At 47.0% G+C, this 17,467-nt stretch overlaps 1 protein-coding gene across 1 annotated transcript in view; it reads left to right on the forward strand.

The window, feature by feature from the left end:
• Positions 1 to 17,467, forward strand: part of TRAM2 (translocation associated membrane protein 2) — a 52,953-nt gene that overhangs the window by 14,692 nt on the left and 20,794 nt on the right. The window contains exon 2 of the mRNA XM_074947438.1: positions 9,758 to 9,821. Within this exon, the coding sequence (XP_074803539.1) occupies positions 9,758 to 9,821 (64 nt within the window). The remainder of the gene's footprint in view (positions 1 to 9,757; positions 9,822 to 17,467) is intronic.

Here is a 17,467-nt window from a genome sequence, read left to right on the forward strand (position 1 = left end):
ACTGGATTCTAGAAAGAAATGCCCTAGTTCAGCCACACCATTTGGAGCTCTGAGCAGGAATCGGTGGGTGAAATTATGATGGCCTGTGTTCTGCAGGATGTTAGTCAAGATCAGGGATCGGCAACCTTTGGCACGTGGCCCACCAGGGAAAGCCGCTGGCTGGCCAGGACAGTTTGTTTACCTGCAGTGTCTTCAGGTTCGGCCGATCACAGCTCCCACTGGCCATGGTTCGTCGGCCCAGGCCAATGGGGGCTGCGGGAAGGGCGGCCAGCACAACCCTCGGCCCGCACCACTTCCCGCAGCCCCCATTGGCCTGGAACGGCGAACCGCGGCCAGTGGGAGCTGCGATCGGCCGCACCTGCAGACGCTGCAGGTAAACAAGCGGGCCCGGCCCACAAGCAGATTTCCCTGGCGGGCCATGTGCCAAAGGTTGCCAATCCCTTGTCTAGATGATCAGAGTGGGTTCTTCTGGCCTTAAAATTTTTTCTGACCTGAGAGGGCAAAGCTAATCTTGCCAATTAGGTTAAACAGTGGTTCCAATTGTATTATTCCAGTGACTTCATTGTTATTAATCTGGGTGCTTCCGGGTCAGTGAGAGCAGAGTTTAGTTTTCATTTGTAACCACATCTGGAATGGTTTGAAGCCTTCGTGTGAAGTTAGTGCCAGTGGTGGTATCAGAATGAAAGCTCCAGAGACTTCGGTCCTCTGTGCGTAGAGCAAGTACAGTAAAAGCAGCAGCAACGCAAGCTTCCTCCCCACTTGGGAGCAAGAAGCAGTACTCAGGGTAGGAACTTTGACCCTGCTGGTGTCCTCAAGGCAACACACTAAAGAAAACCTGAGTAACCCAATGAATTGCTGTAGAAACACTCGACTTGGAATCTCCAGGCAGTCCGCTTTGCTGGACTTGCATAGCGGATACAGTCACCAGCGGGTGAAACTCACTAGGCCTACGAATCTCTGATCACATGGTGCTCCTGGGTTTCTCCTTAGAGGGACAAGGAAGACACGGCTGTTATCGGTTGTAGCTGACACGATATGGAATAATTTCACACTTATAGAAATTCTGATTTAGTGTGAAAGAAAATTTCACAGTCCCCGTCATATCAGCCTCTTTAAAAGCTGTCCTTGTGCTTTGGTTCCACCGCACATGCAGACAGGAATGGGGGCAGGAGGCGGGATTGGGAAGAGAATCAGCTTCCAGATGCAGAGAATGAAAATAATTTGGTCCAAGTTCCATGACTAGACCTGGCGTAGTGTTAGACAGAAGGACCAGCAACAACACTTCTGTCACAAATCTCGTGAGCCCTCAGGCCTGCAAAGCTGTTGCTGCATAGCCCGGGGAGGCTGGGATTATCGGTTCCCCACTGGCCAACCACATCTGTTTCCAAACCTGGCTGGTCATGAGACTTCAGACATTTAAAACTGAATCATTCTAATGACTAATTTGCTTTTGATTCCTTTCCGCTTCAGTTCAGACATAGATTTGATGGTTGCTATCTTGATTTGCCAACACTAGTAGAAAACAGTGTTTTGTCCCATCTGAAAGCTTGGAACCCCGCTTTGAAATAGCAGATGTCATTAACTTTAGCCATTCATGAGATTGTCTACTAAAATCACATTGGAATTGACCAGAGCTTTGGGAGTAGAATGCTAAGGATGTTGTGGTATTAAGGTATGAAATCTTGCAACCAGCATGCCTGGAAGTCCTTTGGTGGGCAGTACAAGTGCTTTAGGACCAGAAAACTTTACAAAGCCCTGGTCCAGCGAATGGAAAGAAATACTTTTGTTCTTTGCTGTGTGTCCCTATTATGTAGCACAAGGTCTCTGAGCTATTCACTAAGGATTTGGATCGCAGGTGGGCTGGAATGCAGGAAACCTGAATTCTGTTCCCCACTTTGCCGCTGACTCACTGTCTGACCATGGGCAAGTACCTCCGTTCCCCATCTGTAAAACGGAAATGATACAGGGCTCCTCTTTATAAATCTGAGACATACAGATTATAGTGCTGTGTACGGCATAAGATCACTAGCTATCATTGCCTAGTTATCATGTAGGGCTTTTTAGAATACAACTAAAATGCACCTACCTCTGGGGTGGAGGATGGTTGCTGGATAAACAATTGTGATGCTCAGTAGTTGTGTGGGAGAGAAGGGAATGTTTGGCCAAGACCGTGGGCAAATCCCTTTCTTGTGTTCAGTGCTATGAGACCTTTAATATCCCCACAGAGTCTTTGCTTTTTAAGGCCTTATCTGAAAGACACTGAGACAGATAGTTGCAGTGTTTCATAGATTGTGATCTTCTAAATGGCAGTTGCTAACCTTTACTAAATGCAGCTTCTGTCTATTTGTGTTGAAGCTCACAATGCACTAAGTCTGTCTTTTCTAAAGATCTGCACTTGCCTGCGTGGTATGGAATCTAGACGGCTCATGGGGGCGGTTGAAGAGAAATCCTGTGTTGCCACTTGCTTGGAAACATTAACGTGCCCAATGTTGTAGGTTTTAATTCTCTGATTTCAATACAGATGATTCAGCTTGTTATCATCAAGTCAAGTGTTGGCTGCTAACACTGCACTCTGCGGTGAAGGGGGTCTTTGCAAACAGTGAATTCCACCTCCCCGGCAAGGTAGGGTAAATACTCCAATTTGGTAGCTGAGGAAACTGATACACAGATTAAGTGACTTGCCCAAATTTACTTTGTCAGTAGCAAAGTTTTGACAATAGAAACCAGGAGTCATCATTCCTCATGTCCTACTTTTACTAGTCATAATAATAGCTAATAATACCTAGCTCTTATACAGTGCTCTTCATTAATAGATCTCAACTCGACGTACAAAGCAGGTCAGTATGATTATCCCCATTTTACAGATGGGGAAACTGAGGCACGGGCATGTGACTAGGCCAAAGTCACCCAGCAAGCCAGTGGCAGAGCTGGGCAGAGCTCCTTGGTATCCTGAGTCCCAGTTCTTTGCTCCATCAACTAGACAATAGTGCCTTACATTAAATGGCATCAGAGCTAGCTGATATTTATCATCTGAATTCTCTAATCACCTTTGTGTGTGTGTCTGTAATAACAATATATTTTACATTGTAAAAATTACTCTAGATATTTAATTACCTTCGTTGAGAAGGTTCCTGGCCTAGTGGATAGAGGGGAAGCTGTAGATATATCTTGATTATAGTAACCCCTTTGACACATGACATTCTCATAAGCAAACTAGGGAAATGTAGTCTAGATGAAATTACCATAAATTGAGTATAAGTTTGGTTGAAAAACTACTCAAAGAGTAGTTATCAATGGTTCCCTGTCAAACTGGGAGGACATATCTAGTGGGGTCCCTCCAGGGTCTGTTGTGGGTCTGCTACTATTCAGTATTAATGGCTTGGCGAATAGAGTGGAGAATAAGCTCACAAAATTTATGGATGACACCAAACTCGGAGGGGTTGCAAACGCTTTGGAGGACAGGGTTAGAATTCAAAACATTGGATTCTTGATTCAGTCTTGATACATTGGAGAATTGGTCTGAAATCAGCAAGATGACGTTCGGTAAAGATGAGTGCAATGTACTTCCCTTACAAAGGAAAAATCAAATGCATAGCCACAAAATAGGAAATAACTGGCTAGGTGGTAGTACTGCTGAAAACGACCTGGGGGTTGTAATTAGGCTTGGCAGAGTACAATTTTTATTTATTTTTAAAATAAATTTGATGGATAATATTGATGCTTATTTTTAAGCATTTTTTCTATTATTGATTTAAATTTTCACAGTTGCAGGGAATTATTGGGGGGTGTCAGATAATCATTTAATGACAATAGACATTAAGATTCAAAAAGTAAAAACCTTATAACCACTAAAACACAAACTGTCAGCATCATGTGTCAAAATACGGAAAGTAAATATCCTTAAATCAAGCTCTAATACAGTCTCAAACAGCATTTTTCTTACTCTGCCTATATGTAAATTTCTGTTCTCATTGATAGAAGTATTTTCCCATCTGTTTATGTAGTAAAATCAACATTTACTGAAACTTACTGGTAAAAATCCAACCCTTCCAAGCACCGGTATAGTGGATCACAAATTGAATGAATCAACAATGTGATGCAGTTGAGAAAAAGACTGATATTAACAGGAGTTTCATATGTAAGACATGGAACATAATTGTCCCTTTCCACTTGGTACTGTGTCAAGTTCTGGGCACCACACTTTAGGGAATATGTAGACAAATTAGAGAGAGTCTAGAGGAGATCAACAAAAATGATAAAAAGGTTTAGAAAACCTCACCTATGAGGAAAGGTTAAACAAACTGGGCATGTTTAGTCTTGAGGAAAAAAAAGTCCTGGCTGGGACCTGATAACAATCTTCAAATCTGTTAAGGGCTGTTCTCAAGAGGACAGTGATCGGTAGTTCTCCATGTCCCCCAAGGGTTGGACAAGAAGTAATGGGCTTAATCTGCAACAAGAGAGATTTAGGTTAGATATTAAGGAAAACTTTCTAACTCTAAGGATACTGAAGTATGGAATAGGCTTCCAAGAGAGGTTGTGGAATCGCCATCTTTGGAGGTTTTTAAGGACAGGTTAAACTTGTCCGGGATGGTCTAGGTTAGTGGTTCTAAAACTTTTCGTGGATCACTTGAAAATTGTTGAGGGTTTCGACACGATCTTTCCAAATGTTGTTTGTACCGTTAGCTAACAATTGTAAAGCACTTTGGATAAAAGCGCTATAAAAAAATTAACGTTTTTTTTTGTCCTACAATTAAAAGCACACAACTCCTATTTTAATATCAGTAGTCTTACCTTTCTAATGTGATGGATGTGCCCTCTCTCCCCTGCCGTGGCAACCCCCAAGCTGGGACTGGGAAGGAGGGGGTCTCTCTCCCGCCACAGCAGCCATGGAGCAGAGGCTGGGAAGAAGGGCCGTCTCTCCCTGGCAGCCGCAGCTCTGCGTGTCCCAAATTCCCCCCACCCTCTCTTCTCACCCCACTGCCCCTCCCACCTACCCCCATTCCTCCCAAGGCCACCACCTCACCTTACATGTGCGTCTTCTCCAGAGTCCAGGCACTTAATTAGTGGAACCGTGCCTGGGCGGGCTCCACTAATTAGGTGGGTGGCCCTTCATTCTCTCACGTGTGGCTGCCCAGGCGCGCACCTTAGAGCAGGGGCAGGCAAACTTTTTGGCTTGAGGGCCACATCGGGTTTCTGAAATTGTACAGAGGGCCAGTTAGGGGAGGCTGGGCCTCCCCAAACAGCCAGGCTGCTGGGCAGGGGGAACAGCAGGGGAGGGGCCAGGGGCTAGCCTCCCAGTCCAGGAGCTCAGGGGCTGGGCAGGAGGGTCCCGCGGGCCGGATGTGGCCCGTGGACCGTAGTTTGCCCACCTCTGCCTTAGAGGGAACTATCTGCAGACCACAAGTTGAGAACCTCTGGTCTAGGTATACTTTGTCCTGCATCAGTGCAAGGAACAGGTACAGTCCAGTATGGCCTCTTGAGGTCCTTTCCAGCCCTACATTTCTGTATTCTATATATAAAGTAGCCTCCCCAGAGACCACATAATGCTCCCACACACTTGTATTTCCCTTCTTCTAAGCAACTTTGCGCTGTTGTTTTCTCTTGTTTGTTCTTAATTTAGGAATGCCTATACTGGATCAGACCCGGTCTGTATTCTGTCTCAGACAGTGTCCAGTACTAGGTGATTCAAAGAAAGGTAAAATAAACTGTGATTATGAGCTAGCCTGCCTCCCAAGGAAAATTTCTTCCTGACCTCTATTAGTCATAGCTCAAAGTGTGAGGTTTTATATCCCTTTATATCCTCTTGGAAGAAAACGTAAAATCATCACTAATAAAGTTTGCAGATGCTGCAGAAATTGAGGCTGTGGTATAGGATGAGGCTAGATCACTTGGTAACCTCGGTGCAAGCAAATAATGTCCATTGTAATACAGCAAAATATACCCCTACGAGCAAAGAATGTAGGCCATGCTTACAGGATGGGGACGCTGTCCTGGGAGGCAGTGACTCTGAGAAAGACTTGAGAGTCATGGTGGATAATTGGCTGAACATGAGCTCCCAGTGCAACACAGTGGCCCAAAGGGCTAATGTGATCGGGAGATGCGTAAACAGGGGAATCTTCAATAGGAGAGGAGAAGTTATTTTACTCTGTATTTGGCACTGGTGCAACAGCTGCTGGAATATTGTGGCCAGTTCTGGTAGCCATAAGTCAAGAAGACCACAGAATAAGGATGTTGATAAATTGGAGAGGGTTCAGAGAAGAGCCATGAGAATGATTAAAGGTTTAGAAAACATGTCTTATAATGACAGACTCAAGGAGCTCAATCTATTTAGTTTAACAAAGAGAAGGTTTAGGCGTGACTTGGTCACAGTCTATAAATACCTACATGGAGAACAAATATTTGACAATGGGCTCCTCAGGCTAGCAGAGAAAGGTACAACTCAATCCAGTGGCTGGGTGTTGAAGCTAGATAAATTGAGACTGGAAAGATGTAAATTTTTGACAGTGAAAGGAATTAACCATTGGAACATCTTACTGAGGGTCATGGTGGATTCTCCATCACTGGCGATTTTTAAAAGGTTGTAAGCTCTTTGGGGTATGGTATTTATTTATCTGTATGGTATTTATGGTCATGCAGGGACTGGACTAGACCTCTCAAGGTCCCTTCCAGTCCCATGATTCTATGCCTATCTATGGTATTATAGTGGCAATCATGTGTGTGGTTTGCAGTAACACTTTGTTACTCTTACCCTTTTATGTGCAGTGCATCCGATGAAGTGAGCTGTAGCTCACGAAAGCTTATGCTCAAATAAATTTGTTGGGCTCTAAGGTGCCACAAGTCCTCCTTTTTCTTTTTGCTGATACAGACTAACACGGCTGCTACTCTGAAACCTGTCATTCTTCTCATTAGTAGCTCAGTCACCCAAGACTGAAATTCCTGCCTTAACCGCTCAGTGCCTCAGTTTCCCTACCTCCACAGAGGTGATGTGCAGCTTGAGTCTCTGAAGTAGTTAGAGACTCTCAGATGGAAGCTGGTAAATCAAGTGTATACTTCTAATCAAATCCACCTTCTAATGAGGCCTGTTGAATTGCAGTGATCGCTGCCTAGGCAGCCTGCTTGCACCCCATTGGAGGCTTTACTGTCATCCATGCAATGCATGGAAGGCACAAGGCTCTTGAAGTGCTCAGTGTTGCTGTTAATTGGCTGGCCCTGGAGTCAGGATAGAGCCTGGGGTGTCGGCTCTGTCTCTGTCTTAGGTGCTGTTATTCTAGAGCTCGGGAATAGTTTGATTTAATGCTGCCTGCTCCCAGGCATGCCCACCTTTGGGGCTCAGTTGAGCGTTGGTGGCCCACGCTTGGCTATGGGAGCGTGCACTTCAGGACCTGCTCCCTTCCAACTCGCTCAGCGTCAGGTTTCTGGTATTGTTTTTGGCTCTGTTTCCTGGGGCGCGACACAGGGAGTCCTGTCTCGCTCCGCGTCGCAGCCGCACCTCCCGCTTGGTCTGTCGTCCGCTTGGACCCTGCTAGCCAGGGGGCAGATGGATCCATTTCGTGACCAAACGCCAATGAAAACGCAGTCTTGGCTTTTGGTTCCAGATGGCTTGGTTGCCTTATTCCCGACCTTTCCCCAGCCCAGCAGCTGTCCTCCTGCGTCTGCCTCAGCAGCGTGGGCTGGAGTCCCAGAGAGCATGTTAGCGATCAGATCTCCTGCTCCTGCAGTGAGGAATTGGAAACTAATACTTGCCTTCTTCTCCTTCCCGCCCCCGCCCCCCCATGGACTTCACACTCACCTCTACTGCCATGCTAACCCCTCCCCACCTGAGCTCCCAGTGCAAACCTCCTCTTTTCTGGTTCTGGGCCCAAGGGTCAGATTGAGACCCAGCAGCAGCGTGAAATTCAGACCCAGGGATGTGGTTTCCCAATCCCAGCCTTCCAAAGTTCTGGCCTTTCTCCCCGCACTGGGCAGCCCTTGCTCATCCCCAGCCTCAGCAGCCTCCTGAACCCCAGAAGGCTCTTAGAGTACCCAGCTCGCCAAGGACTGAACACACACTGGATTTCAAGGAGTAAAGAGACCGTGCACAGATGCTGGATGGACACTTGGGCTTACCATGCACAATACAGTCACGTGATTTTGAAACATCGTAGCCCTGGTATCCTTGAGGTTTTGCGAGCAGGATAGAATTAACCCTGAGATGCTTTCCAGGCCCTCAGCCCAAACCACGGATTTTACAGGATGTATCTATAGATGTGTGCCATCTGCAACAGCTTCAATTTGATTCCCAAAGCTGCTTTTCCTCCGCACCCAAGGAGTCTTAACAAGCATCTGCCACTCTCCTCCGTGGTTCTGACATGGCTAATCCCTGTGTCTGTCACCAGTGGGAGGGATTACTGTAAAGAACTGCTGGCTAAATCTGTTTACAATCTACAGCGCTTTACACCCATCACAGGGCTGAGGTTATTCTGGGGAGCCGGGGCATTCGTTTGTGAGCCAAAGCCAGTTAATGTACTATGCTGATGTCCCTGCCTGGGACGCTAGGAGCCGCTTAAAACCAAATAGTTTTCAAAGCCAAACACTATAATCCTTTAGCCATCTGTGGTTCCTCTCCTTTTTAAGAGCAAGAGGCTGGGTGAGTGAGGGCCTGTCCCTCAGCCTAATGTATTGCTCAGTCCTTTGGGGGATTTGTCACGCTATGACTAGAAATCCTGGCTCTGCCTTACAAGGCTGTATGTAAAGCATCCTTAGATTGAACTGATCTTGCATGATCACAACGTGCAAGGAAGGATGGAGCATGCTTCATCCTGAAGGACTTGGGAGCACTTCACAAACGGACAGACCAGGCACATCAGGGCTCAGGGCGTCATTCCGTCCTGATCACTAGTCGTCACAACCTGTCTGTAAGTCTGTCCCCTCCCTGCGCTTTCCAATGCAGTGCTTTGTTTCTTGGTCAGGCTGTTGGCATGGCTCCTCCGTGGTTAAGTTTAAATCCAGTCTAACTTCCCTCCATGATATGACATCATGACTAGAACGTAGTCCTCTCTACCCCTTTGCTGTTTCCCTTTTAAGCTTCGTCTTTTGCAGCAAGGTGAAGGCCCCAAAGAAACAGCTGATGCTGCCTGTTTACCCCCAGAAGTGGTGCAGCGGCGCAGCGTAATCTCCTCTCCCCAGGCTGCCCTGCCGGTCTGCCTCAACCCTGATTTTAAGGGATCTGCTCTAGGCGGTGAACTGCGATGATTAACAGGGGAGCTAATAGTGGTAACGGACTTCACCTGCAAACTGGATTGGACTGAAAGTACCAGCCTTACCCAAGACACCAGCAAATTGTAATCTACACCCACCTAGTCTCATAAATCAGTTTAGACTGTTGGCTGAACAGTGAGCAGAGGATCTGGACTTAACCAGCATGCACTGCAGTGTGATTGGGGATGGGACATGTGACCCAGGGGGAAAGAGGTTGCGGACAAGACTGGACTTTGTGTCCTGCACAGAGTTCCTTGTGATTGGTTGCTGAGCAGTCGGCTTTGTGGAGCAAAGGCAGCTGGCTTGGAAGAGGCAGAGGGATACAAACAGACGTAGCTGGCTCTAAACAGGGAACCCTTTGCCATAAGCCATGCAGAGCTGGGATTTCAGTGGGGGACGGTTCCTGCAGGGTGGATTGTTCTGGCTGGGATATGGGTGGTGGTGGGAATCTGTACCTGGTTCATTGAAAATATTGTGATTCACTTTAACCAGGTGTGTGGGGTTTTTTTGTCTTTAACAGGCGACAGCCAAGACTGCCTTCCTGTTCATCTTACCTCAGTATAACATTAGCGTGCCTACAGCAGGTAAGAGCATCCACACCAAAGCAGCAGCCCTGCATACAAATCCTCCACAGGATCTCGGCAGACTGTGCCACTCATCCTCATTGCTAAGCGTCCCCGGCTGAATGGGTCTCACATTCCACAGCGTACATGACACAGGGGATTTTCTCATAGTAGAAAGCTACTTTAAAAAAACTATGCTAGCAGTTAGGGAATAGCTCAGTTACTGTTTATATGGGCTGTTAATCCTCATGCGTCAGGGCATAAACTTCCCACTAGCTGGGGTCAGGAAGAAAATTTCCTTAATGACACATAGTTATTGTAATGCTTCTTCCATCCCTCTCCCACAAAACCACTTGGCCAAACCAATCAGGGCACTTCACAGCATAATCCTCCCAAACTGTCTTAACGTTCAGACAAAAAATAATATGCACAGGGTGTGTTTTTTGTCTGCTAAGGAGCATTTGGTTGAGACACCGTGTTGGACTGCATGGGCTATTGGCAATTCCTACAGCTTTAAATTCTTGATGTAGTTAGTTGTTGTGAGGAAAGAAAAAGAAAGGGAACCAGATCACTGAAAACCAGGATTGTGTAAATGAAGTCAGATGTGGGTGCCCCAGTAAAATCAATGCAGCACAATCTACCATGCTCTGTTCAGACATACAGTAAATGCCAGTCCTTTTCGCCAAAGAGCTTGCAGTTTGTATTCATCCTAGCCGCTGGAGATGGAAAAGATCTATTAGGCTGTCTTGCTTGTCTCTTACACAGAGCTGTCCTACAATATCTCTTCCAGTGCTCTGTCCAGTCTCGCTTTCATTGTCCTAAGTAATGAACCATCTGCTATGTTCTCTGGGAGACTAGGTTTAAGCGTTCGCTATATGTAGCTTGGTTAAGTGATGCCTGAGGGGATGAGTGTGTGGTGCGTGGCAATCTGCAGATATTTAAAGTGTGTAAAAGCCAAGGAAGGAAAGGAGTCGTTGGAATTAAGGGCTGGTCTGCACCGAAATGTTACATCTGCATAGCTATCACTCTGGGGGCAGGCGGGGGAGAATTTGAAAAACGCACACCTCTAAGAGATGAAGTTAATTTAATCTAACACCCGTGTAGACAGCACTAGATCAGAGGAAGAATTCTTCTACCAGTCTAGCTACCACCTCTCCAGGAGGTGGATTAACTAGAGCGATGGGCGAATCCCTCCCTGTCACTGTAGTTGGTGTCTACACGGGTGTTGCTGTAGCATTTGGAGTGAAGACATAGCCTAATAGTGTGGGGTACAACTAGGGCTAATGAGATGAAAGGGGAACGTTTCTGATCATCACATTAATGATGTGATGAAGGGACCACTCTGATCATCTAGTTTGACCCGTATAGCACAGGCCAGAGAATTCCAGCCAGTGAATACTGCAGTGGAGTGAATTCTATGAACCTATGAAATAATCTCCCAAGGGAAGTGGTGGAAGCCCCGACATTTGGAACATGTAAAAACAGGACAAACCATTGGGTATAATAGGGAACAGCCCAGCACTGGCAACAGGGAGATGGAGTAGCTAGCCTAACAGGGACCCTTCCATCTCTGACCCAATTGGTCTGTAGTGCAGTAGAATGCACTTGTAGGAGACTTCTGTTGCTAGTTTCAATTTTTCTTGGCTGAGCTTCACCTCCATCTCGAGGTGAAGACACTGTCACACTAGCTGCTCATAAATCCAACATACCCTAATTAATTTACTCAGAGGTACCTTCTCCTGCAGTTAGCAAAAGAACAATTACAGGTAGAAAGGTCTGTGAAATACTTTAAAGAAAGGAGATGGGATGGTCCAACTATAGTGTCAAGTAATGAAACTGCTGAAAACCTCACAAACCCTGCAACATTTATTATAGGAACATAGGAATTGCCAGACTGGTTCAGACCCAAGCTCCATGGAGCCCAGTATCCTGTCTCTGGCAGTGGTCAGCACCAGATTCCTCAGAGGAAGGTGTAAGAACCATGCAATGGGCAGATGCGGATTATTCCAGTTCACACACAGGTTTTGTCCCTGCCTCTGAGGGCTAATATCCTTTACAAAATGTTCGTTGTCTTTAATTAGAACTCTGGATATTCTTGTTATAAAGATAAATGTCCAGCACTTTGAATCTTGCGAAGTTCTTGGCCTCAACGGTTTCCTGGGGCAATGAGTTCCACAGCTTAAGTTTTACATGAATTAGTATTTCCTGTTGTTGTTTTTGAAATTGCCACCTTTCAGTTTCATTGCATGTCCCCTGATTCTTGTGTTATGAGGCAGGGAGAGTAGATGCTCCCAATCCACCTTCTTTAGACCAGTAATTATTTTATCTTTTTTATCAGGACTCTGCTTATTCATCTGTAAGGTATCATTCCCTTCCTAGGAGAGTTTTTCAAGGCTCTTGATCATTATCATAACTCTTCTCTCAGCCCCCTTCAGTTCTTTGGTACTTATTTTAATAACTTTAAATGAGATCAGATACCTTAAGTAGCTGGGATTATACATACTCCATATTTAAAATGTGACTCACGCTGTCTGGAGTAGCTCACAACTGTGAGTGCCAATCTCAGGTCAGACTGTCAGAAAACAGGGTAGACACCCCAAACTGATGGTATATTCTATAATTAGATTTTTACCAAGCCAGTAACAATTGTGAACTTCTGGATCACTATATTAGCCTTACCATGGCATCTCAAGCAGTTCCCTTAGGGTCTCCAGCCAATTTTGCCACTCAGACAAACTGGACTTTGTGATAATGGTCCCTTATACCAAATAGCTCTTGACATTATGTTACTCCCAACCTCAAAGGGTCAGTCACTTACCCCAGTCTGTATCTCACACCAAAGATCGCTCTGGTAGCCAATTTTTCTAGTAAAGTAACTAAAGGTTGTTTTTTTTAGCTAAGAAAGGCAATGAGAGTTACTTAGAGGTTAAAACAGGTAAAATACATTAACAGGTGAGTCAAAGTTTGTAAGTCCAAATGATAGCGGAGATGTAGTGATCTGCGCATTTTCCATACCCCTCTCAGGGTTACCCAAAATAACTTTGGGGATCTCTGTCTTGCTTCTGGAGTACTCCCCTGTGAGTGTCCAAACAATCCAGAGCTACAGGCTCGATTCCTAAATCCATCTTTACAGCTGCTTTCTGTGGAAAGCAATCTGGCAAGTGTTTTCATCACAGCATGGGCTCTCTCTTTGTGGACTAAATACAAACTGAGCTTGTGACTTTCCATTGTCAAACACAAGGAACCGTGCTTTGACGTTAGCAGTCTTTTACATTTCCAAGGCTCCAATCTTGTGTGATGGTTAAACCTAACATAAATACAATGTGATAGCCAGAAACAATCCTTCATTAGTTTTCATGAAGTTTACACATCCAGTACATTCACATTTTAACTAGCACACACTTTAATCTAGGATTACCTAATTACCAGGTATACATAGTGTAAAGTGATAGTAGACAACGGGTTATAGGTAAGTGAAAACAATAATATTAGCAGTTCTTTGATATTCACCCACAAGTGAACTGGTCCATGGCTTTGATCTGAGCTGGCCTGTCAGTGTCAAAGTGACCTTGTCCACTTTTGTTAGGCCTCAAACACCAAATATGGCTTATTTAAAATGAGTCCTGCCTGTTTAAAAGATTAGGTCCCACTGTTTAAAAGTATTTAAGCTTTGCTGTTCTCAGCATCACGATACCTATCTGGTTTAGGAGCCTAAATCTTATTTTCAGAAGGGATTTAGGCACTTAAGAGTCTAATCACATCAACTGCTTTCAAAATCCCCATACGTGCATATCTGCATCTTTAGGCACCTAAATCCCTTTGGAAAATTTCCCCTAAATGTTCAGTAAAGATAAACAGATTAAAGCTGACAGTACAAACTATTTTAGAACATAAAAACCTAAGAATGCCCATAATGGGTCAGACCAATGGTCCATCTAGCCCATTATCCTGTCTTCCGACAGCGGCCAGTGCCAGGTGCTTCAAAAGGAAAGAAAAAAACAGGACAATTATCAACTGATCCAGTCCCAGTATCTGGCAGTCAGAGGCTTAGGGGCGCCCAGAGCCATGGGGTTCCATCCAGTGATGAGCTGCCAAAATCTTAACAACCAGTTCACTATAAAAAGTTCTGATTTAAGGGATGTGCCCCAGTATGTATTTTTTGTACCAACGGGGTTGCCATACGTCCGGACGGCGATTTAAGAACCAAAAAGCCTGACCTGTCCGGGAAAATACGTGTGTGTGTTAACCCTGCCTAAAGTTCTTTTTTAAAAAGATGATCCTGAACTAGAAATGAGCTCCGTTTCACATGTGTGGGTCCCCGCCACTCCCTGGGGGTGTGCTAGGGTGACCAGATGTCCCGATTTTATAGGGACAGTCCCGGTTTTGGGGTCTTTTTCTTATATAGGCTCCTATTACCACCACCCCCATCCTGATTTTTCACGCTTGCTGTCTGGTCACCCTAGGGTGTGCACATGTGTGGGTCCCAGCTGCTCCCTGTCCCCCTCATTGAAGCAGGTGTGCAGGGTTACTGCCCTGGGAACTGCAGGGTACCAGTGGACGTGGGGCCAGCTGCAGACAGGGGTATGAGGCAGGGCTAGCTGGAGGCAGGGGGTGGCTGCAGGTAGGGTAGGGGGTGCGGGTAGGGTAGGGGGTGCAGAGCTGTCTGGAGACAGGAGGGTGCGGGGTTGGCTGGAGGCAAGGGGGTGTGGGGCTGGCTGGAGACGGGGCTGGCTGCAGGCAGGGCAGGGGGTGCGTGCGGCAGGGGCTGGCTGCAGGCAGGGGGTGCAGGGGTGGCTGGAGACAGGGTAGGGGCTGACTGGAGGTAGGGGCTGGCTGCAGGCAGGGCAGAGGGGTGCAGGGCTGGCTGGAGACGGGCTGGCTGCGGGCAGGGCAGGGGGTGCAGGGGGTAGCTGGAGACGGGGGCTGGCTGTGGGCAGGGGGTAGCTGGAGACGGGGGCTGGCTGTGGGCAGGGGGTAGCTGGAGACGGGGGCTGGCTGCGGGCAGGGGGTGGCTGGAGACGGGGGCTGGCTGCGGGCAGGGCAGGGAGTGCTCCCGAGGAGAGCAGCAGGACGCAGCCCAGGCCCAGCAGAGCAGCTGGTGACCCACCAGGCAGCAGCGGGAGCCCCAGGGTCAGGGGAGCAGCAGCAGCCCAGAGCCAGACGGCAGCCCACATGGCTCCCGCAGTGCAGTGCCCCCGGCGGCCGGAGCCCATCAAAGCCTCAGCGCCCCCTGCAGGGAAGCGGGTTAACAACCGGTTCTAGAACTGCTTCAAAATTGAACAACCGGTTCGCGTGAACCGGTGCGAACCAGCTTCAGCTCACCACTGGTTCCATCCCTGACCAATTTGGGTAGTAACCTTTGACCTATCTTCCGTAAACTTCTCTAATTCTTTTGGCCTTCACAACATCCCCCAGCAATGAGTTCCACAGGTTGATCGTGCGTTGCCTGAAGAAATACTTCCTTTTGTTTGTTTTAAACCTTCCGGCTATTAATTTCACTGGGTGACCCCTCGGTCTTGTATTATGTGAAGGGATAAATAACACTGCTTTACTCACATTCTCCACGCAATTCATGATTTCATAGAGCTCAATCATATCGCTTCTTAGTCGTCTCTTTTCCAAGCTGAACGGTCCTAGTCTTTTTAGTCTCTCCTCAAACGGAAGCTGTTCCACATTCTTCATCATTTTTGTCGCCCTTCTCTGTATCTTTTCAATTTCTAATATATCTTTTTTTGAGATGAGGTGACCAGAACTGCACACAGTATTCAAGGTGTGGGTGTACCATGGATTTATGTAGTGGCATGATATTTACTGTCTTTTTATCTATCCCTTGCCTAATAGTGTCTAACATTGTTAGCTTTTTTGACTGCCGCTGCACATTGAGTGGATTTTTTCAGAGAACTAGTCACAATGACTACCGTGGAGGTCCTGGACTTTAATCTCTTACCTAGCAGCTTAAATTTGGGCGCTAGGACTTCTCTCCTATCCCTCCCTATGTCATTGGTACCTACATGTACCATGACCACCGGCTTTTCCTGAGCACTGCACATAAGCCTGTCTAGATGGCTTGAGAAATCTGAAGCCTTTGCACCCAGCAGGCATGTCACCATGCAGTTCTCCCAGTCATCACAAACCCAACTATCTATATTTCTCATGATTGAATTGCCCATTATTATTACATGTCTCTTCCTCAGAACTGGGGTCCCTTCCTCAGGAGGGGTATCCTCAGCGGGAGAGGACATCATTACATCATTTGGAGGGTGGGTTACCACTATGGGATCATTTTCTTCCACTCCAGCTTGATGTTCTCCTTCCCCGCGACTTTCATCCTCCTCAACAGCACAGAGGCTGTCATACTGGACGCGTGACCACTCTGACTGTGTCCCAGAAAGTGTCCCCTATGTACCTCTCTGTCTCGCTTAGCTCCTCCAGTGCATCCACTCTGGTCTCCAGAGCCCGTACTTGGTCTCTGAAGGCCAGGAGCTCCTTGTCCTGAATGCACAAATACGCCACCTGCCCTCAAGTCAGGTAATCATGCATTCAGTGCAATCAACTGGATAGTCTCCGCTTTGCTGCTGGACTTCTGTCTGCTTTCTTTTTACTCCTGCAGCTTTTTTGGGGTGGGGGGTTGTTTATTAGCCTCAGGTTAGAGAATGTTAGGTGTCTCTCTGGCTCTCATGCTGCCTTTCTCAACTCCCTCGCAAAAATTCCATTAGCTGCTGCTGTTTGCTAGCTCCTCTGCTCACTTAAGAGCTGGCTTTTTAAACCTCCTGCTCTTCCTGAGTAGCCCTGCCTCCTGGTTAAAGGATCCTTGCACAGATATTAAGAGGGGGTGGAAACACTCAACACAAGCTACTACAGTAGAGTTAAGGCAGTTTAGCATAGGGCTCATCTACCTGGAGAAGCTATTGTGGGAGAAGCTGGGGTATGAATTTAAAGTGCAATGGCTATTGTGCACTAGCCCACATGTGGACATTTTTATTCCACATCAAGGGTGTGTGTCTACCGTGAAGCTGGAGGCATAATTTCCAGCTCGGGTAGACATACACACACTAATTTTGACCAAGCTAGTGCACGCTCAGAAGAGTGAGCAGAAAGAGGTGGGGGAAGATGCCAGGAGGGAGTGGGGCTTTGGGGGAAGGGGTGGAGTGGGGGCAGGAAGAGGTGGGGTGGGGGCTTGGGGAAAGGGGTGGAGCGGGGCTGGGGCCTGGGCTGAACGGTTGAGCACCCCCAGGGAAAATTAGAAGCCAGCGCCTGTGCCAAAGGTTGCACCCAATAGGGACCTGTCTCTCCCTAAACTCTAACACTTTGGCTCTCCAGCATGTCAGATCCCCCAGAAAGCTCCCTGCTGAGGAGTTCTGGTTTGGCCGTGGGTCGCATCTCTCTGGGTCGCATCTCTCCAGCTGCGCTGCTAGGCCCATCTGGCTCTAGATGATGTGTTTGCAGTGTTGGTCCAAGGACGTTAGAGAGACCAGGCTTGGAAGGTAGTATCTTTTACTGGACCAACTCCTGTTGGTGGAAGGGACAAGCTTTCGAAAGGTGGGGGGTTACCCTCCCCCCACCTTGTCTCTTTAAAATATGGGGCCTGCACTCCCTGGAGTGTTGAAATTCCCACTCTGATTATCCTGGTTGCAGCACCCAACCCTCTTGACTGTGTTGTCCCTGTC

Source organism: Natator depressus, chromosome 3, assembly GCF_965152275.1.
Source record: "Natator depressus isolate rNatDep1 chromosome 3, rNatDep2.hap1, whole genome shotgun sequence".
In the NCBI taxonomy this organism is placed as follows: domain Eukaryota; kingdom Metazoa; phylum Chordata; order Testudines; family Cheloniidae; genus Natator; species Natator depressus.